Below are 24787 nucleotides of genomic sequence, written 5' to 3' on the forward strand. Positions count from 1 at the left end.
TATCTATTCGGGAATGAAAATAATTGTATAAGAAATAAATTTGGAAAAAAAGAGTCGTCTTACTAGTCCCAGGTTTTATTTATAATTTTCAAACAATATCCATGATTATTCATAAAACTCTTATGAATCCATAAAATTTATTACACAAAGTAAAGGAGGTACTATTTAAATAAGAGAAAAACACTTAATTAATTCAATAGAAAATAGTATAAAAAAGATTTAAATTACATTATTTGATTTTTGAAAGAATTTTCATTGCTTCGTCAACAATTGCTTGTTGTTCTTTCTGGTAAGCTTCCTTAGCTATCAAAGGCATCACATCATAATTCTTTGTTGCCTTTGCATCATTGAAAGCCTCCAATGTCCATCCAAATTGAATCAGAAGCAAAGTTCTTAAATTTGCATCCTGAAGTGTCTTTATCATCACTAATCCTAACGGAGAGTTCATGTGCATGTAAACAGTTCTCATCAATATCGGTGAAATAAATTCACTGAAAAATTTTTGTGTCACTTTTTTCTCAAATTCATTTAAAAATTCGATAATTGTTTCTTCATGTTCATTGACTAGCATATCGCATAATCTTTCAGCTACACTTCTCATACTTATCTGTGTGTAGTCTATTATGCTCATTCCGAGTTCGAATTTGGAGTCTTTCAGTAGAAAAGACGCGACAGAAATTTTTGCTTCATTTCCACCGAAAATGTTCAATGCTCTGCAGTCATTTATTCCCTTTTCAACGCATATCTCGCAGAACTTCTTCTGCAGATGGACTCCCTCCACGAGATACTTGACTTCTGGCATAACCATCGTTGACAAACTCCTCTCGATCATGTCCAGACATCTGATTGTTTCTTTCGTTGTTTCCGCTGATGCAAAAAGTTCCTGTGCCGTGTATAATGATGCTTCAGTTCTTCCGAGAAGCAATTCTATGTCGAAGCTCAGTTGGCTGAGTTTCCTTTGTTTAGAAATTTCAAGTAACTTTTTGAGAAGGTTATTGAATTTTTTGAGAGAAGGATCATTTTGTTTCATTGAGTCTTTGAGCATGTCCAGTGATCTGAACGAGAGTGCGGGTATGAATATGGCGTTGAAGAACAAGTTCCACTTCGACTGGAGGTCCCTCTGCGTCTCAATCAACTGGAAAGGAATCATAAACGACCTTCTTTTGACTAAATAGATGCAGCGCTCGCTAGGAGGTGCTTTGTCTTTGAGGTATGTGCCCAGTGCTGACAGGGCCTCTGGTGGAGGAGTTGTTTCAACAACTGCATTCGAAATTCCGATTAATCTGTACAAAAAGTGAGGAATTATGTCAATGTCGTTGAGTATCGAGGATGATGATTGCTGCAGTGAGTGTTTCTGCATCAAATCGAAATTTGACATGTTCCTTTGTAAAATCGGAGAATTTATGACGCGTTCTGGATTTCTCTTCCGCGCTCTTACATCGAATGACTCCGTAGATTTAAACGATTCGAATTTTACGTTTTGGAAAACCGCAGAATTTTTGATCAGATCCTGCTGTAAAAATTCATCCATGAATATCTCGATGTCTGGAGGGATTCCTGTGGTAACAATTTCGCTCACAAGGGCTCTGTCTACCCAGGAATTGAATTGGACGTGCTGGACCATCGTTTGGACGATGAAAGAGGTGTTCTGAGATTTCTTTTTTCTTCTGTCAACAGCCAGGCGAAGTGCTTCATCAAATAAGCCAAGATCTATAACTTTCTGGGCATAATTATCCTTGATTTCGTTGCATTCGATGTTCCAGACCGAAGAAATTTGAGATGATAATTCAAATTCGTCAAATTTCAAGCAAAGTCTGATCAGATTACTTCCGCAATCATTAGAAAGGAACTCATTGAACGAGTATTCGACTCCATACTTGTTACAAAGGTTACAATTGATAAATTTTCGCAGACAAGTTACTCTTCTTTGCAAATCATTGATTGCAGGCTCAACAGAGTTCATTTCCTGGAATACCTGTCGTATCTCTGTGATCTTTTGCACTGCTTTGTTCAACGTTTTCAGAGCAGATTCTTCAATCATCGGCTGGTCGATGTTTAGCGAGTCAACATACGACGAAATATTTTTCCCTACAAACTTTGCAAGCGTTGATGGCTGTTTGAAACAAGGTCCGTATTTCTTGACAAAATCAGCCAACATTTGCAGTTTGTACACGATTGGGATATCTGTAGGTGCGAGTTTTGATGTTATATATGAGATTAAGTCCTTTGAGCAGTCAATATTTGTAAATTGTTGCATAATTTGAGTAAATTCTGGTTGTTCTATGTTGGATCTGGCTGTAATTGCCGGATCTTGCTCTATCTTCCATGTTTTTGGTATACTCGAGAAGAATTTCTCAGCTCCTTGCAAGATTGAAGTTTGATATCTTTGTGGAAGCGACGAAATGATCTCTGTCTTGAGTGCTGGTACGAGATCAAGTATTCTGTCTATGGATTCGTTCTTGTGGAGCAGATTCAGTGCTTCTTCTCTCAAGATATTGATAGTATTCATTTCATATCTGAAAACTGTTATGAATTCTGCGGCAATATTGTATTCATTGTCCTTAAGGAGTTTGGAAAGACTCGTTTTAAGTGGATATGGGTTGCAAATTCCAGAAACTTTTGCAAGAATGTTGACTCTGTCGAATAATTCGTCTCCGCAGTAGCAGTTTTGTAAAGTATCTCTCAGTTTGACCAAATCTACCTTCTCAATTATTTCTAAAATTGTGTTTTTGAACTTTTCGTAGTTTAATCTGAAAGAAACATCGATAACTGTATCAGAATCAATTGGATTTGCCTCCAAAGCAATCTTCAGCATCGATTCCAGCTTCTCCTGGGAGATTCCTGTCTGACAATTTTCATCTGAATCCAAAACAACTGGATTTTCCTTTTGTGCATCAATTCTATCAATATACCGGCCAACAGAAATTGAATACATTACATCCGGATGTAAATTATTGAAAATCATTCCTCCAATTTGAACAATTGGATAATCTGAGAGGTAAGGAATGGCTTCTTGTATGTTATCGCTCATGTAAAGTAAAACAGCTTCTGTTATATCCATATTTATTAGCTTTGCGATACCTTTTGCCTGTTCAATTAACCCTTCGTGTAATAAATTGGACAAAATTCGATGGGGATTGAATTCCAGTATCTCTCCTATAGTTTTATTAGGGTGGGAAGCAAAGAGCTGGGGTAATAAATGGTCTAAGTACGCAATAAATGAACTTAATTTTTCTGACATTCTTAAAAAGCTGTTTAGCTCTGTAACTGGCCATGAAACGGCTGTTAGTCTTGATAGTTTGTTATTTATTGCGTTAATGGCCGCAGTTGGCTTGAATAATTCCAAAGGTTCATTTTCAAGTCTTTGTTTTGCTATTTTGTAAGCATTTTGTGGGACATTATTTCCATCTATTGACTGGAACAGCTGAGATTCGTCTTTTGTCAGCACTTTTTCCAACAAAATCAGATCTCTATGCGGATTTCCTTCTACTGCTGCCTTTGTCACTGTGTCCCTGTATATCTCGAAGAAGTCGACGGACTTGGAGTACAAGTGCGCTATCTGCTCAGCGATCTGCCAGTCCTTCTTCAGCAGGGCGCGGTCGAGCATCGACTGAATCGACGCCATCGCGCAGTCCATCGTGTTCGTCTGGTCAAGGAGGTTGGAGATAAGAATGCGGCGGTGTGCGTTGCGTAAGTGCTCGGACAGCTCGTTGGATGTCGTCAGTTCGAGAAGCAATGGAATTATTTTTTCGGCGGCGGAGGGATTGGAGCAGAACCCGATCTTCTCCAGGAATATGAGTGAGAAGATATCAACAATGACGGCTTGCAAAACGCTCTGTGACTCGATATTTCGGATGGATGAGTCAATGATTTTGATTTTGTCGTCTGTTTGATGAGAAAAGTACTGAACGGCGTATCCGACAGCGAAGTAGGCGCAGACAAAATCAAAATCTGCGGTGGAATCTTGGTCGTTTATGGTGAAATACTTAACATTCCGCGTTTCTTGGAAAATTTCGCCGTTAAAGTTGTCCAGAGCGATACGTAAATTGTAAGGTAAAGAATTTTCGGAAAGATTGGCCAAGGAAACGTTCACTCCTGTTGATTGTTTGATTTTTGTAATCAATTCGAAGTCATTTTTAAGTCTTTCCATAAATTCGCCAAATATGTTCTTTGGTGTTGTTGTAAGAGAGTTTATTTTGTTGATAATCCATGAAGTATTCTGCATTCTTTTATGCATGCAGCCAATAAGGGCAATTGCCTTCAAATCAGGGAACAACGTCAAGTAGGATGTACCTGCTTCATCATTCTCTAGGTCGTATTGCTTCAGAGAGTTAAGAAGAGTTAAATCTATAATGTGCTGATTCGTTGCAGCGGCAGTGTTAAATAAAGCGCCCAATTTACTGCCACCACCAAAAATGGTTGTAGTAGGAAATGGATATCTCGTGAAAATATATTGCTGTAGCCGCTGAATAATTTCGGGATTTGAAAATACGAACGATTTGCCAAATAGTTTTTCTGCGCTTTCCATGTCGGTGAAAGGTATTGCTTCTGTGCGATATATGTTAAGGCCTAAGAAGTCAAAAATGTCGTAGCCAATCGCTTGAAAAAGAACATTTTTGTCGAAAACATCCAAAATTTTCAAAACATCTTGTCGTATTGCATTGAACAGTGGTGGTGCATGTCTAAATAGTTGGAGTAAGAGCTGGGCAAGTTGTTGTTCTTTATCTGACTTTTGCGTTTTGATATAATCGATAATTAGCTCAAAATTTGGATGCAATGCTCGTATAGCTTGAAGGAATAACAGTTTTAAGTCGCAATTAACTTCAAAATCGAAAAATCTGGCAATGCAATTTACAAAATGTTGAAAATTCATGTTATTATGGCCAGAGTCTTGTGGGGAATACAAGAATGGAGGAACTGAAGTTGAGAGGGACTCTAGAATATATTTTGAAGATGCGGGATTTAACGATTGTAAGTAAAATATTGCAGGAACTGAGTTGAAAAAGCACAATTCACGGACTGCATGCGCTTCACGTTCAGATACGGGTAATCTTCCGTATTTTGAAAGCTCTCCTGAGGAAAAATTTCGATCCAAGATTTCATTCATTGATGGATGTCATATCACATGTCAGCCATCGTTCTCTCTCAATAAAAAAAAATCGATTTGCAGTCATTTTATTACATCCCATTTATTTAGCAGCCAAAATATTAATGGTTATAAATAATTGTATTATGGTTGTTATGAATGATGTGGATCCTGAAAAAATATCGCTGTTATTGAACCAAAAAAATGATATCTTCATGTTTTTCTATTAGAATATGAATTTAAGATTTGAGTTTATCGTGTTTAAACTGAATTCTTCCATAGACATCCAAATCTAGTGCCTTAATATTAAGAAATGGAGGGAATTTGAACAGCCTTTGGGAATAATTAAGATAACAATAAGTTATTTAGCAAAAAGTTGAAGAATCTTAGCTTGTATCTATCTGGATATGATCTGAATTGATACAATTCTAAATAGATTTGATTTGAGCGAATTTTGACCGCATAAAATAAATTTAATCAACATGTATATGCTGTATATATGGTCAATATTGAAATAACGACTAAAAACTAAAATATGGGTGTGACCCCCCCCTTATATCTTGTCTTACTTTCAAATATGAAATTTAAATCGAAGATTCTCGGTGATAGTTGTTTGAGTTTCATATTTGTAATAATTTCGTGTCTACTGTTCCAAAAGAAAGAGGAGACACCATATATGAAAGTTAGTATTTGGCAAAATTTCTATTATCCGAATCCAAAACCAAATTCATCACTTCCATTTTATCAAATTCCTTCAAATATGCTTATTCGATACACAAGGAAGATACCGTATTGGATGCTTAACTATGCTTTATTATCATCAGACAGAGTAAACGACCTCAAGACCGAATATTGTTTTGTTACAAGATCATTGGTATATGTCGGAATTTATGACAATGTCTATTCTTCATACGACCCAATGACAAATCAATTTGGTTTTTCAATGAGGCCTCCTTACAGCTACGCCAAGCCATCAACCCGTGAAGTTATAGGAACATACGATATTGGTGTCTGGGTGCATGATTTTTATCACCAATGGGGCCACCTGATAGTAGATTATCTGTCGTCACTCATGTACTTGCCTCAGGAAGTATTTGACCAAGGATTTGCCATTCACGGTCCATGGGCAGGTGGTCATTGTGTCAGAGATTGGCTCAAACTACTCAATATCAGTGCAATTGTCTTTGATGGATATACAAACAAGCAATGCTTCTTCCGCCACCTCTACGTTGTTAACGAAATGTCAGATGCGCACAGAGCTATGACTGGCGGACTCCAAATGATAAGGCAGAGGCTTATAGATAACCAAAAATTTGATCAAATTCCGATGACGAAATTTATTGTGCTAAATAGAGAAGATATGCGATTCCTTTCGAACTATGATGAATTAGTAGATACTTTGAACAAGGAAGTTCCGATAGATGAAGGTCAAAAGTGGGAGAAATTTGATAACAAAGGAGAACTTCTTCATATAATGAAAGTATGGGCATCAATCAAAGTTCTAGTGACTGTAGGTGGCTCGCAGTTATTTAATAGTGTGTTTATGCACAGAAATGCAGGAATATTAAATATATTTCCTGACAATTTGTTCATTGAACAGTTACAACTTGCTATTATTAGTGAGTTCTTCATGGCTGGTGTGTTCTTCAAGGATTTCGACCATAATGGCAGGACCGGATATAAAGTAGACATTCCAAGAGTAATAAGACACACGAAACAGGTTGTTTACGCTGTTCAGAACAAGAAGTGGGGAAATACAGATAATTTGCACCAATTCTTCAATGTTTGGCATCAAGAGCAATGTCCCAAAAACTTAGTTGATCATATTTATGTCGACTACTTCATTGACGAAGAACTGAAGTATGAATACAGAAACCTTGGATTCAAAGTTGCAAATATAACTGGTTCTTGATCTGTTTCATTTTGTGTTTATATGATAGAAATTTTGTTTGAATAAAATTTGTAATGATTTGTTTGAATTTTCGAATATATTTTATATATTACACATTCTAGTAACTTAAATCAAATAATGGGATTTATAAATGGAAAACAATGTTGCCATAAAGGTTGACTTCATAACAAAAATACAAGCCACTTCAAAATATTTTCATTGCAAATCTATTTTAAAAAAGGTATATTTAAGCTTGTCCAAAATCTCCGAAATAAAAAGAATCACCGCCAATAATCTCCTTAATTGGCGATTTTTAGGAATTTTTATCAGCTCCGCCAGATTTTTGATATTCACACCCTTTATTAGTATTTTTTAATTATTTAAAATTTTGCCGTTTTCCCATTAATTTTGAATATATTTGTGATTTTTAAGCGGATACATTATAAAATATCATCTGATATTATTAGCATGTATGGGAAATATGAATAAGAACAAATCTAATAGTAAATACAGGACCTACATTATTCGCAATATTATAATATATAATTAATTCATGAATATGAAAGAAATTCTTTGGGATTTTCAAATTGACTATCATTGACTCATTTCTCTATATATGTTATATGATAAAAGATATAGCATATAGAATATTAAAAGTCAAAAATAAATACCTGGAAGAATCTCCGGAGATTCGGGGATTTACTTTTGCCGTTTTTTTCAGGGAGAAGGATCACACTTTTGAGAGTTTTACATGGCATTTGCCAGCAAATGCCATGTAAAATTTTCTCAATTATTTTCCGACACCCTACTAATGTAATCTAAAAATAGCAAATTTGGGTAGCTATCACGGCGGAAAATTAAATAGTATCATTATTTAACAATACAAACAAAAAAATATTCTTTATTCTATTGGAGGAACTTTCTTTATATTTCTCTGATCACCGAAAATAACAACAACTTCCTCCTGCTGTTGTCTTTCCTGTTTTGTTCTCTGAGGTGGAACATAAAGAGGTTTTCTTGGTCTCAGCTTTCTATTTTCAGCCTTAAGATGGAAAATCTCTCTCAGCAGTTTAATGACTTGAGAATTCGCAGAGAAAGTAGTCCTTGAATCGACGTAAAATCTCAATGCGTCATTTTCCTTTTGCAATCTCTTTATCTGCTGCTCAACAACAGACAATCTCTCGTGTGTCTGGCTGAGCCTACTCTCTGCTGTTCGTCTCTCAATTTCGTTCCTTTCCGAAGCATTTAATAGTTCTGTCAATTCGTCGACTTTTTGTCGTAACAAAATTCTCCTTTTTCTTTCTTTGTCAACAAGGAAGGAAAAGTTGTCTCTTTCGGCAACAAACTTGTCAAGCAAACCAGAAACATGGCCGTAGTTGATTTCATCATCGGAATCGCTGTAAGAATAAGAATCATCGGAACAATAATCGTCGGCATGGGAATCGATGATGTTTTTGAGTTCATTTGATATCTGTTCATCTTTGTCGATGATGTCGAGAAGGTTGAAGTCTTTGTTTTCTTCAATTTTTTGAGATATAATTTCTTCTGAGTTTGGAACTGTTTTACAAACAACTTCTGTTGATTGTGTAGCTAATTGTTGCTGCTGTATTGGTTTTCTCTTGATTGCTCTGTATGTTTCAAGCTCATTTTCTTTGGATTGCAAATTTGTTTGGAGTTCTGCAATTGTTAGGTAAGCTTCCTCGAGCTTAGCCTCTGCATTTTCTCTTCTTCGGATCTCTGTGGTCAATGAAGGAGAATTTTTCAACAAATCTTCAAATCTTTTTCTGGATTTTGCCAAAACTCTATTTAATAAGCTATTTTCGTTTTGCAATTCTGTATTCTCAAGTTTGAGTTCTGTGATTACGCTTTCTAACTTCTCAATTCGTTCAGAAGACCTTTCTTTTTGTAATTCTGCTTCTAGAATCGAAATTCTTGCTAGAAGGTCTTCATTATTATGATCCTCTTCTGATATTGCAGACTTAATTATCTTAATTTTCTTCTTTTTTGGCGTTTTTTCGTCAGATTCAAGTAAATCATCTTTCGAAGGAACTTTCTTTTTAAGTTTTGTACGCGGTTTACGCTTGGGTGGAGAGTTTGTTGACTCATTTCCCGATCCATCACTGTCAGAAGCTGATTTGGAACTCGGTGGCTTTGGAGACAAATCTCTGAGGATTTCGAACGAGTTGTTTCCTTGTATCCTTAGAGTACCAACAACGGTAGTGTCTATTTTGAGCTTTTTTGTTGCTTCTTTCTCAGAAATATCGTTTTCATCTTGAACATGTTCGTTATTTTGAAAATTCTCTGTATCATTATTATCTGTATCATTTTGTAAAGGAATTTTTTGCGAATTTATTTGATTTTGCTCAGTATTAGGAATAGATGTTGAGATTTCATTCTGATTTTGAAAATTTGAGTCAGAATTTACTGTACGTGTATCTGGATCTGATGATTTTTCTTGCTTTTCTGCTTGATTTAAAAGATTTTGTTGTTTTGCTAAATTTTTAGTTGAATTGTTCTGTGCTTGTGAATTATTTGATAGATTATTTGTTTCTTTATTGTTTGGAGCTTGATTTTCGTTGGGTTTTTCATTATCGGAATTTTCAGATAATTTTCCACGAAATCTTCTAACTTTTGGATGTCCAGTATCCGAAGATACAGGAGGTGGTGGGCATGGAGGATTTATTTTGAGATCATGTGCAATTAATATTTCTGAATCAGAGCATTGAGATTTATCTTGTTTTAAAAGACTTACAAATGATGTTTTTTGTTTTATGATTTCTTTTCGTTGCTGTTGCGACTTTCTTGGATAAAGAGATGGAGTTGAAGGTGGAATTGGTGCATTTGCCTTCTCTTTGACATAGAAATTGCTAAATGAATGAGATCTAGTATTTGGTGATAATAAAGTTCCATTGATTTCATCATTTTTCGAATAATCAAACAAATTTATCGGTGGAAGTTCTTTTCCACTATCTTTTTTTGGTCGTGATTGATCCTGTTCGTTATTGGGAACAATATTCTGTTTTTGTTCCTCCATAGCTTGATCAATCAACTGAGATATTTTCTTTAATTGTTTTTCTTGAGAAACAATTCAAAACGATTAGAGGATTTTTATTTTGAAAAAGAATTTCTTCTCCATTTGATAAGAATTAAATTAATCATTCTAACCTTGATTCAAATTTGACTTCCAAAAAAAAGGAGATCTTTTTTTTGGGGAACTGAGGGAAACTGAGCACTTTTTCTCTGTGAATATTAGATTTTTTATTAATATGTTTAAACAAATATTATCTATTACTATATTTTAGATTATTGTTTAAATAAAATTTAAATTATAATAAATATTCGCAGAGTTTTGATGAAAAAATTGTGTCACTTTTGCAAAAATTGAGAGCCCTTTTGGGCAACTGAGCGACGATTATTTATTCTATTTTTTCTTGATATTTAAATTCTAATTTGATATTAGTATATAATAGCACTTATAACTATATATTTAATATTAGATTTTAGAATAACTCTAATATTTGAGTAGATAAGAAATGAAACAAGCTCAATTTCGAATTCCCAAGATAAAGAATATCATAGCAAAAAAATTTGATTGAAATCATGATTGATAATTATGTTTAAACAGAAATCTACGATAAATGCTAATTATTCAAAATATAAGATTTTGAAATTTTTTAAGATATTAAGAAACAAACATTATTATGATGTGGGGATGAAATAAAACTTGTAATTTTTATGTGAATGTTGATTGAGTTGCAAATAGATATAAAGTTATTATCAGTTGCCCTCAGTTTCCCGATAATTTTAGGAAAAAGAGCGATAGTTTCCTCAGTTGCCCGACGATTATTGTAAACATTGTTCAGTTTCCTCAGTTGCCCGACGATTATTTTAACTATGATTTCCTCAGTTTCCCGAAATGACGATAGTTGTAAACTTCACTCAGTTTCCTCAGTTGCCCGACGATTATTTTAACTATGATTTCCTCAGTTTCCCGAAATGACGATAGTTGTAAACTTCACTCAGTTTCCTCAGTTGCCCGACGAAGTAGTAGATAAGTGCGGGTTTAGTGACTTTTTTTGTTACATCTATATATAGACGATGCATTAAAATATATTTATTTATAAATCATTAAAAAATTAACATTAATTTTAAAATAATTTATTTTTTTATCTTTTATAAAAGAAGCTATATATAGATGATGTCAGATATTCCGCGATTAATTAAACATTGTTTAAATCCTGAATGGGTTAAACTTCAATTTAAAAATGAAGATTGTGAATTATTAAATGAATATGAAAGCCAAAATAAGCTAATGAGGTATAAATATAATGATAAAGAATATTTAATTTCATGGAATCAATGGAGTCATAATCAAAGACCTCATAAACGAGAAGAAGAAATTGAAAATAATGAAATGGAAATCATTGATGAAATTAAAGAGGATGGAATTCCTAAATTTTGTAGAAAAACCTTTAGAACTAAGTTAGGAGCATATAAACGTAGAGTATTAAATCCTGAATATCTTAAACATCAATTTAAAAAGGAAGACTGTGAATTATTAAACGCTAATGAATATGAAAATGCTAAATCAAAACTGAGATATAAATATATTGGAAGTGATGAAAGGTGTAAAGATAAAGATAAAGTTTATTCAGTTTCATATAATAACTGGCACACGTTAGGGATAAGAAAACATTTAGGAGATTATGGGAAATGTTCTGAATTCTTTAAATCTAGTATGTACGAGAGAGTAAAAGAAATTAGAAATAATTATCATAATGAATGAAAGATTCACTATCATAATGAAATAAAAAATAAACTTTAAAAATTCATGTCTTACATTTATGAATAATTTATTTTTTTTAATTCGTAAGAAAATGAGTGGATCAAGATTCGTAACCGTCAATCAATTAATGGATGCTCTTTCACCAATTCTTGAAAATGTTAAACAAGTAGATGTTTATTTCGATGATTGTGTAGAAAGTTTATATTATAAAGGTAAACATAATATTAAACCCATTGCTTTTGCATTTGATAATAAATTAATTGAAAATGTAAAAATTTGGGAATTAATTCCAGATATTGAATTTATAACAAATATTAAGGATAAATGGTTCAAACGAATTCCAACCACAAAAGTTCTTTGTAAATTAATGATCAAAACCGAGGCCAAAGAATTTCATGAATTTACATATCATCCAAATAAAGTTTCAGAACTAGAAAATAAAAAACTTCAGAAAAAATTAAACGATAGACTTTCAAATGATCGTATTGAAAAAATAAATAAACTAGCAGAAGTTGCATTTAATAATGAAATATTTGATGAATATAACCTTGAACTCAGTGATGGACTTTAAGGACCCGGGCACAACGAGTTATGATTTATGAAATCAATTATTTGATTCATTCTTTCTTCAATAATTCCTATTCTTTTTGTTAAATCATCAATTTTCATTAATGAGGTGATTCTTGATTGAGGAATAGATTTTAAACTAACAACACCTTTTATTTTTGAAATTTTGAATCCATCAACTTTAAACATTTTATTCAATTTACATGTTGTCAATTCTTCAAATAATTTTTTATTATTAGCATAATAGTCATTAAATTCTTCAACAGATGAAAAAATTTTTATTTCAGTAATTGGTTTAACAACGTTTATTTTTTGTTGAACATTTTCACTTTCATTTATTTCTTCCTTCTCTGTTTCATTTATTTTTAATATTGGTTTCATTTATCATTAATTAAAAATTAGAATATATGTGATGAAAATGAATTTTTAATTAATATTAAATCAGAAATGGCAGCAGGATTCTTTAAAAAATTATGGGAAGGAATTAAGAAAGCAGCAAGTTGGGTTCATCAGAAAATAATAAAACCCGTTGCAAACTTTTTGGCACCAGTAGCGAAAACGGCAGGAACTATCATAGGTGGAGTATTAGGTGCTAAAGCAGGTAATCCAGCGATGGGAGCACAAGCAGGTAACGCAGTTGGTGGAATTGCTGAAGGAATACTTAATAAAATAGGAGGAAAGTAGTGGAAAAATAAATATTATTTTTATCTTAGTATCGGTTGTAGTCGACGATAAACTTTATCTCCTTTATTTAATATTTCTCTTACCGGAACATTAGGTGCTATTTGTTCTGCAACGTCACTAATTGCTTCTTTATTCTTAAATATCCAATTTGCTCCCTTCTTCATTGTTTCCCAAACTTTATGCGCTCCTCTTTTTACTTTATCCCATAATTTTTTAAAGAATCCTGCAGCCATAGTTGATTATTTCATTAAAATTAAAAATTCATTTTCATCTTTTAATTTTGATTTTTTTATTTCATCATAAATGACGACTAACTATTTGGTGCCAAACACTAAACCAATTAATGGAAATGTATTTCATTCATTCGAAAAGATAAATGAAATATTCGCAAAGAATGACGGTAGAAGATATTATAGAGAACTTGAAAGTTCATGCTATGACTCTGATACTCCATATTTTGATGATAAACAAACTCATTTAAGAATTACAAATCCGGCTCATGATGTGAACCAATTAGGTGACACATATATTAAACGCAAAGTTAAAGCAACTCTAGTTTCAAATAAAGCTTTCACATGTGATGCCGCTTTTAAATGCATGCGTTTATTCGTTGGTTACAAATCATCAAATCAAAGCTTTAAACAATTAGAAGTAGAAACCGAAAGAGGTGATGCCGGTTATCTTCAGATGGATTGCGCCCGTGAATCTTTCGCATTTGCAACATATAAACCAAAATCAGAAAGGAAAGTTAAAAAGTTTGTTCATTCGTTATATAATAATGTTCAAAAATATGATAACTCAGTATGTGGTAAATATATTGACCCTTCAGAAGTTTTCAAGAATGCAAATGAAGAAGTTGATGTCACTTTTGATATGATTATTCCGGTAAATGATTTGTTAGCATTTCAGGCGTTCGATGATTATCCTAAATCATTTGGTGAAATCATTCTTAAATATTATGTTTTCAGGGATACTTTAGTATTTTGTCAGGTTGACCCGTTAAGAGTTGCTGATTTACAAAATTACGTTTATGAAAAGATAACTGATGAAAATTATGAAAAGATTATGAATCATGTTTATAAATATGATCGCAAATTCCAACAAATCGGACTTCCTGCAAAATTAATTACAAGCTTAGCCGCTACATCTGCTGACGCAACAGTTGATAGCGTTATTATTTCATGCACAAAGATGGAAGTTTTAGAGGATAAATGCATTACACCAGGATACGGTTTAATTGAAGAATCAGGTAAAGCAATACCACGTTTATTCAGTAAGGAAGATCCATTCATGATTCCAGCTCAACATATTGACGTTCGTTCACTAAATGGAGGTTGCATCACTCCTGAAGGTATTAGCTCGGATTTCTCATACGCTCTTCATAATGTTACAGATGTTGTGTTAACATTTCCGAAGAATGCAATGCAAAGAACATTTTAGAAAATCCAATGCTTCGAGGTCTTCAGGTCACTATAGATTCCAGAAACTTCCCCGATCAAGCGATGACCACAGTGGGTGACATATTCTTTACACGTATGCTTCAAGCTTCTGATTTAGATGGAGTGAATGAATGCACAGAAGAATACGAGGACTCATTAACTAGACCACTGAATGATGATGATGGCAGCCATTAGCTAGAACATGGAAAGACCAAACTTCATTCTTATGCACTATTCCAGTTCAACGTGATGGAGCGGGTATATTCTTTGATGGATTAGAAACTTTCAACTCACAAGTTACAGTACAAGTGAAAGCTTATCCAATCATTCAGGGTGAAAATGACACTTACTGTTCAAAGGTGACAAATCCTCCTCAGGTTTGGTTTACTAGGACTACGTATTGGACATGGACACCGGACGAAGGTTTGAAATATCATCCAACAGGTACACCACCACAGTATAGAAGTTCATATGATGAAATATTGATGAATAGAAATGTTTAAAATTATAAATTTATTTTTGATTAAATGGATTTCAATTCTGAAGAATTAGCAGGAGTATATAATACATACATAGATGATATGATTAATGAAGCATTGAGTGATAATAGAAATGCTCTATCTAAGGAAAAATTAATGAAAATTCCATATTCTGAATGTTACTTAAATTCAATCACTGCAGCAATTGGTAAACAAAATAAAGGTAAAACATTAACGATATTAAAACAAATTATCATTATTGCTAACACTTCCCCCTATTCACATGTGTTAATTTATATCAACCGTTCAGGTTCACCTTCAGATGATACATTTGAATCTTTAAAGCATTTAATCAAAATTCCAATTATTTATTTATCACAAGAAGAAGCAGAAGATTATTTAAAAAACTTTTTAATGTATAAAGAATTATATAATACAATCAAGAAGCAAGGATTAGAGGATAAAATTATTGATAAACAAAGGGATGAATTATTTGAAACACTTTCTATTTCAAATTTTGATAAAGAATTTTTGCATTCACTAATTTTTCTAGATGATGCCGTGAAATCAAAACTAATAACTAATGAGAAATCATATTTTAATCAGTTATTAACTCAATGTCGACACATTCAGTGTTCATTCTTTATGGCTGTTCAATACTTCAAAGCATTAAGCACAAACATTAAATCAAATCTATCAACCTTTTCATTTTCAGTGGTTTTAGTCGTCAACAGTTGAACGTTATGCTTTATCAAGTGAATTTACCAATGAGCATTAATGAACTTTACACACAATATCAACAATTAGGTGAACATGGAAAAATAATAGTTGATTTAAATAAAGGAGGTGTTAAATTTGATTAACTTTTTATAATTAATTTTTATTTTTTATTTATAATTAAACATGACAGAAATAGCAAATCTTCTACAGGTTCCATTAAAACAAGGGACAAACAAAAAGGGTGCATATAATAGAACTATGAAAGTTCCAGACGGAATGAAAGAATTAGTCATATTGTTGCGGTCTTCAAAAGGATGTTAAACAAATGAGAAACGTTTTAACATTACCAGAAGCTCAAGCATATGCCAAACGTCATGGTCCAAATTGGGAAGCACACGAAGCAGACATTACAGGTCCAAATGGAAAACCTGATGGTATAAATGAAGTTTTCGTTACTGATGGTCAAGGTAATATTAAAGTCATAAATGGTTATAAATTAACAATCTGATTATCCTAAACGTAAAGCATATAATGAACGTTATCCTATGCAATTTGATGAAAATGGAAAAGCTGTTAAACAATACATTGGAGAAGGTGAAAATGGTCCAATTAATTCATACCGTCATAATCCATATTCTTATTTCAATGAAGAATTAAATGCTATTGAAGAGGGACCGGATGGATTACCACGATATGTTAATCAGTTTGATGGTCAATATGCAAATTTGAGACCTGAAATTCCAGCTAAGAAATTCTTTAAAGTTGCTTTATTCGATCCAGTGTTCAATGAACAGAAAGAAGCAATGAAAGCAGAATTTAAAACCAATTCAAGTGGCAAGAATTTCTCTTCATCTTCCTTTCAGAAGCGTTCAAGGAATTGATAAAGAAACCACTTTATTCTCAACAAGGTTATAACTTTGATTTAATTAAAGAAAGTGATAGACGTAAATTAGAAAAATCAGATGGTTTTAAGAATGCATGTAATGAAATGATTAAAGATATTGTAAATGATAAAATAAGACTGGAAGAAACTCAAAGCACTATCAATAACATAATTGGTGCAGTTACAAAGAAAGTATAAGCAAACAAGGATGAACCTTGGGATATTACCATAACAACTAAATAAAACTTTAAATATATTTTTCTTTTTTTATTCAATTATAAATGAGAAGACGTTTCACTAGTCAAAAGAACACTAACGCAAAAGCAGAGATTACGGTTGGTTATAACGTAAATGATGATAAATCACGAATTATTCAAAATGTTAAAGTTAATGTTAGCCCTGAATTAACAAGGTCAGCAACTCAACCAAATTTATTAACTCGTGACTTACCGAAGAATGAGGAGAATGAAGACCCAATCATTTTATCTGAACCCGGTAAAGAACCCGTTGAAATTCCCACTTATCCAACATACCCCCCACCTCTTTCATCAAACATCGAGAACCCAGGAATCTACGATTTCAGTCGCAATGCGCCATATAAAATAGACATTAATTTTGAATTAATGAAAATTTACCGTGATATCATAACTGATAATTATGATTCAATAATAAATTTAATTGATCAATCCGGTTTAATTATTTTACCTTATGAATCATTAATTCACATTATCGCCATTCTTTGTGATGTTCAAGATTCAGACGTGAAGATTCAATTTTTCATAGATGATGAGGTTTCATGCTGCGGAACAGTTGCAAAAATAAATCCTATAAAGGATATTAGCACAATTAAGATATCAAAGAACGGAACAACAACTGAACTTCATTTAACATATAATGATATTTATAATAAAATAGTTGATGAATATAAAATATCACTTGAAAAATTCTTTGTTAAGGCTATATGAGGACTATGTCAATATTCAAGCATTAACATTATCGAATAATAATCCTTTGAATCATAATCAATAATAATTGACCTTTCACCAGTTTCTATCGTTTGTTTTATTTCTTTTTGTTCCCCACTATCTGGATCGGTCATTGTAATTGTTTTTGTTATAGTATCAGCTTTATCTTTAACTTCAATCTTTTTTCCATCGGGATATTTAAACCAAAATTCCAAAAATTCGATATTGTCAATCTGTTCATATTTTTAATCTATCAATTACATTTTTAATACCATCTGAAAATCTTATGAAATGGTCATTATATGGGTTTGATTGAACTAAATTTGAATGAAGTGAAATATAACCCGATGATGAATATGACATTGACTCATATTTTCTGAAAACACTAAAATTTATAACATGAATGAATTTCTTATTCGTTGAATTTATGAATTCTTGAGGTAATCTTATTCTAGTTTTATTTATCACTGGAAAATAACGCTTTACCATATTTTTAATCGTAATAAAAATGTCAATTATCAATATTATTTCGAATAATAACTGTGAATTAAATTTAACAGTTAGCGGAATTTATAATGTTACTCTCGTTTCTGTGAGTGGTAAATTTAATCCCATTCTTTTAGACCCTTCGGATTATATATCATTTATTAAAGATGACCTTGAAAAAACGTATGATATGTATATAAATAATGTGATAACGAAATGGGATATTAACATGATTTTAAGTTATTTAAATGAATCATTTATCGTATGGTATGAAGAAAATTTTAAATCAAAACCCGATAAACTTTTTGAACTTGATGAAATAAATAACCTTATTAAATTTCCGCTGAAAATTAAATTTTGTACTCCTCATCTTCGTTCATTGTTGGGGATATTAAATTTTGAAAAAGATGTTGGGGATGTTTTGTATTCTGACACTGGTTCTAATTTCATTTTAATCAAATGTGATAAAGTTAATACCCCAATGAGATTTTCACATCAAACATTAGACCCTAACTCTTACCCATCAATTCAAAACATTTTATCCATCAACTTAAACACATTTTCTTTATCATATCCGTTTCAATTATCCGGGAATTCATTTATTCTTCATTCAAAAGATTTATCAAATATTAAATTTAGAGTAACTGACCTATTTGATTGTGATTTAGAATTCATGAATGAAATATTATGGACTTTTCAAATAGAGAAAATAGCTGATGAGATAACGGATTAAATATTTATTTTTAAATCGTAATAAATGATTAAACAACAGCAACCACAACAACTTAAGGCACAAACCACCCAGGTCCCTCAGACCATTACATACGCCATATATGCATATAATTCAAAGACGGCAGAACAAACGCAAAGGTTGAAATATGGAGATTTGGAGATAGTATTGAAAAATGACCATTTCGAATTCGTTTGCAAGGGTGGTGCAGTGATATCAAATATAAAAGAAATTTTATTTATGAATTCAAAAATTAAAGGTATAACGGATGATATAACATCAATTCCACCAGAAGAACAAAGATATTACGCATTAAATGCATTTCCTAAAGTTTTGAAGATTGGAAGATTTAATTTAAATGAGGAATTCATAAAAGGTTTCCTAAATGACATAATGAAGAAAGCAGATAAAACATATGTTAACGAAAAAGATAATGAAATTAAAGAAAGGGTTGAATGGTATCATGAACGGACATCAAAGATTTTAAAAACTAAAGCTGATACAGGATGGGTTTCGGGATGTTTAGACCTTAAAGCAGATAAAACATATGTTAACGATGAGTTAATGAAGAAAGCAGATAAGGAATATGTGGATAGTGAGTTAATGAAGAAAGCAGATAAGGAATATGTTAATGAAGAAATAAAACAATCAGAGGTCTATTTTACTCCACCATTTTTAAATTTTATGAAATCATCAGATAAAACCTTTGATATAGATTCTTTTGAATGGATATGTTTCGATGGAGTGACCATGTATTTATTTTATACAGCTGGAGTGCTTTATTATTTTAAAACAAATGATTTTAAAAACTATAAATCATTTACTCCATCTGTTTTGAATCCTGATACACGAAAGCCAATCATTAATCCAAGAATTTTATATGTTGAATATAATAACGGTAAATTTATGGGAATGATAACGGTTGGAGATGATTTTTGCCCTTGTTATTCATTCGATTGTATCCAATGGTTCAAATGTAATTTAAATCAAGATGCTAAATTTAAATATCCAAATAATCCTATTAGATGTGTTAATAATAAATGGGTACTCATTTATGAAGTCAATCAAATTTTCATTAGTGAGGATGGGATAAATTATTATATGTTTAGTATGATGTCATCAGATTTGAAAATTGATTATACAAGTAAGTGGTATTACATTAACAACACGTATTTTATCCTTCAAAATGATAAAATTTATAGATCATCTTCAATATCACAAGGTCAATTTGAACAAATTTTTCAAGCTGATGGAGACATCGAAGCTTTATGTTATGGATCAAATGTTTATGTTCTCGTTTCAGGTGAAATGGTCTATTCATATCCTGTAAGTTATAACAGACATATTTATTTATCACGGGATTTATCAAATTGGGAATTGGTTTATTCATTCACTCCAAAACTTACTCGAAATTATAGATTTACTAATTTATTTTATATTGATGGGTATTTCATTGCTTTAGGATGTGGTGATTTAGTAAATATCAGTAGTGATGGAAGAAAATGGTCTGAAATCACAAAATTTCAAGATGTTAAAAAAGCAATTTTCAAAAATAATATGTTAATATTGATGACAATACCAATTTTAACTTCTTACCCAGTTTCAATATTATATAATAAATTCAATATTCATAATGGATTAAAGAAGAAAGCAGACAAAACTTATGTTAACGATGAGTTAAATAAGAAAGCAGATAAGAACCATACACATGAATTCTTCACAACTGTTGGTATAGAAAGTATTGAAGGAACGGTTAAAGGAACTGATGGGGATGCACTATATTGTAAACCTCCTAACTTTCCACAAGGTTTAACATCGGATGACGACATAACGACGATGAGAAACATTAGATGTAAAGATGTTTATGTCATGAAGGATGAACATAATATTAAATTCACTGCTCAAGATTTATATGACAAGAAAGCAGACAAAACAGAGCTTCAAACATTAAAGACAGAAATACTTCAAACATTATATCCTATAGGCTCTATTTATACGTCAATGAACTCAACAAATCCGGCAAGTGTTTTAGGTTTTGGTACATGGCAACAAATAACCGATCGTTTCTTATATTGTGCTAACTCATCAAAACAAACAGGAGGAAGTAAAACAATTACGGGCGAAAATTTACCTGCTCATAGTCATTACGTTAATTTAAACACAACTGAAGCAGGATGGCATAAGCATAGATATTGGGATTGGTCAGGAATGATAAAAGGTAAAGGATATGATGTTAAAGATGACGTTAAATTTGCTATTAATTGTTACTGGAACGATACACAGGGTTCAGGTAATCATACACATAATGTTTCAGGATATACACAAACAACGGGACAGAGTAAAGATTACATGCCACCATTTATGACTGTATTCGCATGGTATAGAGTTCAATGAATTCAGTCCAAAAATAATTAATTTCATTAGTTTTAAAATTATTTTTATTTATTTTTTTATTTTGTATGTAAGAACAGTAATGTCGGTCGAAGCAAAAACATTCACGAACAAATCTAATGGTGAAACATTCACAAAAGGCACTTATAACGGTATTGAAGTCTTACGTAGAGACAAGGATGGTTATATAAATGCAACAAAGATGGCAAGAGAAGCGGGAAGGTTAAACCATTTAAACAGATTTCTCAATAGTACTAAAATGCAGGAAATTCTTGAGTTTTGGATGAACGAATACGGTGGAGCCAAAAGTGGCTCGACCTCAAAACAAGCATTTTATGAGCTTACAAAGGGTGTCATGAATGAATTCAAAGGTATTTACATACATCCTAACCTCGTTCATTTTGTTGCTGAATGGTGCTCTGTAAAGTATGCATTTTATGTCAAAGATATTATGGACTCCATAGACAAGAAAATTCATGAGAAATTAGATGAAGAAGAACTTGAAGATACAGTAGAGAATGCTAAACCTTTGTTTGAAGAAGAAGTTGGAAAAATGTGCGAAAAACAATTAGAACATGAACGTGAGATATGTTATGGTTATAGAGATTCTTCATACGAACTAGACCAATGGGAACAAGAAGATTTAAAGAGAGAATTTAGAGAATATGAACTCGCTAAGATAGCATTTGAAGCTGCAGAAAAGAAGTTAAAAGTTTGGGGTCGTTTTGTACAAAAATATTGTGAGTAAATGAACCATTTATTTTTATCATAAACGACCAAAAATAATTTTTAGGGTAGATGGTTAGATCTAACCTCATTTCTAACCTCATGACATTTTGACAACATCACAGGAGGAAGGTAGTTATGAATTATTTTTGAATAACTGAAGGGGTCACCAGGTCACCATGTGTCACCAGGTAATTTAACTCATGACATTTTGACATCACAGGAGGAAGGCAGTTATGAATTATTTTTGAAGAATTGAAGGTGTCACCATGTCACCATGTGTCACCAGGTTAATTAACTTCTCTGAAAAAATGAGACAACATGACATTTTGACAACACAGCAGGATTAATGCAAAAATAAATTCCAATCATACTTTATACTGCCTCATTTACAGGTATTTCATCGTCAGTAAATGATTCCTCATTATCGTTTGGTTCAATTTGTTTATATAATCCTTTCATTTCTTCTTTCAAAACATAACACCATGTTTGTTTACCATCTATTCTTCTCTGTTTCCTATCACATTTATCCTTAATGCTCATTTGAAAGTTTTTGTCTTTCATGTCTGATGGTTTGCAGAATAGAGCATTTTTACATGTCATACCTGCACACAATTCATCATAATGTGTATTTATCCATACATCTAAAGGATTTGTTGATAATTCAATTAAATCTTGTTTGGCTTCAGTCATCGGTATGATTCGTACATTAAATGATGAAAGGTCGTAATTGATAAAATATGTTAAAAGGTTATCATAAAATTCCTTTGTGCATGAATTCATCAAATTCTTGAAGTAATCAAATTGACCTTTGAATTTACCATTAACCCTTAAAACTACATATCTTCTGTCTCCAACTTCAATTTTGACAGGGTAGACGTTATTAGTTACGAAAATGAAGTTTGCAACATTCTGAGCAGTTCTTCTGGGTTGATTCTTTTCATTAATTCTAATTTGATTATCCGTTATAATTGATTTCAAAGCGTTGAAGTTTGCGAGTCTGTCTTCACCAACATTCTTGAGTTCATTAAGTACAAGAAACATTTTATTCTCAACTACTGAGTTGAAATTACCCGTTAGCTCACTTATTTCAGTAATGTTTTTACATGAATAACCAGCGAGGAGTTCAGAAATAATGTCTGTAAATCTGTTTTTACCTGTTCCCTGAAGTCCTTTCAAAATAATTGCTGTTTCATTCTTGATTCCAGGATGTTGAATCATTGATGCAATCCAGCCGAGAAGGTATTTATACACTTCATCGTTATTATCACAAATGGCTTCTTTAATGAAATTCATAAACATCTCAATTTTTGAGTAATCAGGCTTTTCAAGAATGTTGTATTTATAACCCTGAAACGTTGAGAAAACATCTGGGGAATCAGATTTAAAGCAAACACCCTTAACGGTTAATGAAGACAATTGATTTAGTAGTACGTCCCATGCTGTTATTGTTTTACCTTCTTCTTTAAATAATTTAATCATTTTAAGTGACTCTTTCATGTTTGATTGAAGAACGAATGATATTTGATTCATTTTGTCGTGTATGTTGTAATCTTTCTGAATGAAGTATTTGTTTCCATAATCTACAAAACGGATTACACGTGATAAATCCTCAATTACTTCAGAACTGTTTTTATACTGATGATTTTCAGCTTTGCGTCTAATATCTGTTATCAAAAACGAGTCATCAAGTTTGATATCAAATGTTATTTTTGGCTTACGTAATAAAGGTAAAACATATTCATCATAATATTCCTTTTGATAAAGTTTTAGAATCTTCACCAAAACAAATGGAGAAGTCATTAAATGTGCATATCTACTACGTGCTTTTTCAAAATTACTTTTTGCATTTTCAGTTAAGCTGCAGAAGTTATAAACGTTATCGTATGCTTCATTAATTAAATGATTAGGTAACGAATTAATTGCTTGAAACAGTGTGAATAATGTTATTTCTTTTTCTAAATTCATGTTTCCACCATCATTATGTACTTCAAAATCACAGATGCCATCAACTATGCTTTGAGCTAGTTTATCGTCAATGTTTACATCTTTGTTTTCATTCATGATAGTCTTTATTTCTTCGTTCTTCTGTTCAACTCTTACCTTAATATTCAAATCATTTAATATATCATTCACTGTTCTGGTTAATGTTGAATCATAACTTCCACGAATGAATGAGTATGTTTTGATTGGTTCTGTTGCATTCTTGCGAACTCTTGAATCAGCCATAACCACTAATGAACGCTTTGAATCATCCATTGAAGTCATTATGTCAATATCATAATCATTGCAGGAATAACATTTAATCATTCTGTTCGAGGTTGAATAGAAGAAATTAGTGTTGCAATAAATGTGAAGACCTCCTGAAGCGGTTTTAACGATAACATCTTTATCCGAAAGTTTTGATAAAATATCTTTTCTAACTGTTTCTTTAAGTTCATCATTGTACGATTTATTGATATCAACATCTATAATCGTTAAATTTGAAATTTTATTTACTAATAAAGCTGTACCAGTTTTCCTTCCTCTTCCTCCATCATGTTTGAGGTAGTTATGTAAATCAATCTTGTTTTCACCAATTCTTTCGTTGAGGGTTTTAGTTTCTGCCACAACTAATTCCTCAGTTAATGAATCAATAACTTTTTCATCAGAAACGATATAGTTGCTGTTGTTGTTTGTTGCTGTCATTTATATAGGAATAAAAAATAAAAATAATTTTAAAACTAACTTTATTTTTGGACTACATCAAATTTCCTATGTTGTTGTCAAAATGTCATGTTGTCTCATTTTTTCAGAGAAGTTAATTAACCTGGTGACACATGGTGACATGGTGACACCTTCAGTTCTTCAAAAATAATTCATAACTGCCTTCCTCATTAATCCTGCGTGAATTTTGTATAAAAAACAACCGTCTGAATTCCGGCGGTTGCTATATTCTTCACAAAACATTTACG

At 32.0% G+C, this 24787-nt stretch overlaps 9 protein-coding genes across 9 annotated transcripts, besides 1 other annotated feature; 5 read left to right on the forward strand and 4 right to left on the reverse strand.

Moving 5' to 3' along the window:
- Nucleotides 1-220: 220 nt before the first annotated feature.
- TVAGG3_0632050 (uncharacterized protein) lies at nucleotides 221-5107 on the reverse strand (the record flags this gene model as incomplete). Its single annotated transcript, XM_001327892.1, has 1 exon — nucleotides 230-5107. The coding sequence occupies one exon, from the start codon at nucleotides 5105-5107 to the stop codon at nucleotides 230-232; it is 4878 nt and encodes a 1625-aa protein (XP_001327927.1).
- Nucleotides 5108-5663: 556 nt separating this feature from the next.
- On the forward strand, nucleotides 5664-7045 carry TVAGG3_0632060 (glycosyltransferase family; the record flags this gene model as incomplete). Its single annotated transcript, XM_001327893.1, has 1 exon — nucleotides 5664-6998. The coding sequence occupies one exon, from the start codon at nucleotides 5664-5666 to the stop codon at nucleotides 6996-6998; it is 1335 nt and encodes a 444-aa protein (XP_001327928.1).
- Nucleotides 7046-7876: 831 nt separating this feature from the next.
- Nucleotides 7877-10070, reverse strand: TVAGG3_0632070 (uncharacterized protein; the record flags this gene model as incomplete). The annotated part of the gene is made up of 1 exon (XM_001327894.1): nucleotides 7879-10011. One exon carries the CDS (start codon nucleotides 10009-10011, stop codon nucleotides 7879-7881), a length of 2133 nt encoding a protein of 710 aa, XP_001327929.1.
- Nucleotides 10071-12777: 2707 nt separating this feature from the next.
- TVAGG3_0632080 (N-acetylmuramoyl-l-alanine amidase family) lies at nucleotides 12778-13014 on the forward strand (the record flags this gene model as incomplete). Its single annotated transcript, XM_001327895.1, has 1 exon — nucleotides 12778-13014. The coding sequence occupies one exon, from the start codon at nucleotides 12778-12780 to the stop codon at nucleotides 13012-13014; it is 237 nt and encodes a 78-aa protein (XP_001327930.1).
- A 1368-nt stretch (nucleotides 13015-14382) lies between these two features.
- Nucleotides 14383-24787: part of a mobile genetic element that runs on past the window's edge.
- On the forward strand, nucleotides 16817-17500 carry TVAGG3_0632100 (uncharacterized protein; the record flags this gene model as incomplete). Its single annotated transcript, XM_051240856.1, has 1 exon — nucleotides 16817-17500. The coding sequence occupies one exon, from the start codon at nucleotides 16817-16819 to the stop codon at nucleotides 17498-17500; it is 684 nt and encodes a 227-aa protein (XP_051087443.1).
- TVAGG3_0632110 (keratin-associated protein family) lies at nucleotides 19827-21110 on the forward strand (the record flags this gene model as incomplete). Its single annotated transcript, XM_001308208.2, has 1 exon — nucleotides 19827-21110. The coding sequence occupies one exon, from the start codon at nucleotides 19827-19829 to the stop codon at nucleotides 21108-21110; it is 1284 nt and encodes a 427-aa protein (XP_001308209.1).
- TVAGG3_0632120 (uncharacterized protein) lies at nucleotides 21190-21855 on the forward strand (the record flags this gene model as incomplete). Its single annotated transcript, XM_001308207.1, has 1 exon — nucleotides 21190-21855. The coding sequence occupies one exon, from the start codon at nucleotides 21190-21192 to the stop codon at nucleotides 21853-21855; it is 666 nt and encodes a 221-aa protein (XP_001308208.1).
- TVAGG3_0632130 (uncharacterized protein) lies at nucleotides 22209-23135 on the reverse strand (the record flags this gene model as incomplete). The annotated part of the gene is made up of 1 exon (XM_051240857.1): nucleotides 22209-23135. One exon carries the CDS (start codon nucleotides 23133-23135, stop codon nucleotides 22209-22211), a length of 927 nt encoding a protein of 308 aa, XP_051087444.1.
- Nucleotides 23834-24521, reverse strand: TVAGG3_0632140 (Prim-pol domain family; the record flags this gene model as incomplete). The annotated part of the gene is made up of 1 exon (XM_051240858.1): nucleotides 23834-24521. A coding segment is annotated over one exon (688 nt), but the record flags the coding sequence as incomplete, so codon positions are not given.

Source organism: Trichomonas vaginalis, chromosome III (assembly GCF_026262505.1).
Source record: "Trichomonas vaginalis G3 chromosome III, whole genome shotgun sequence".
NCBI lineage: Eukaryota > Parabasalia > Trichomonadida > Trichomonadidae > Trichomonas > Trichomonas vaginalis.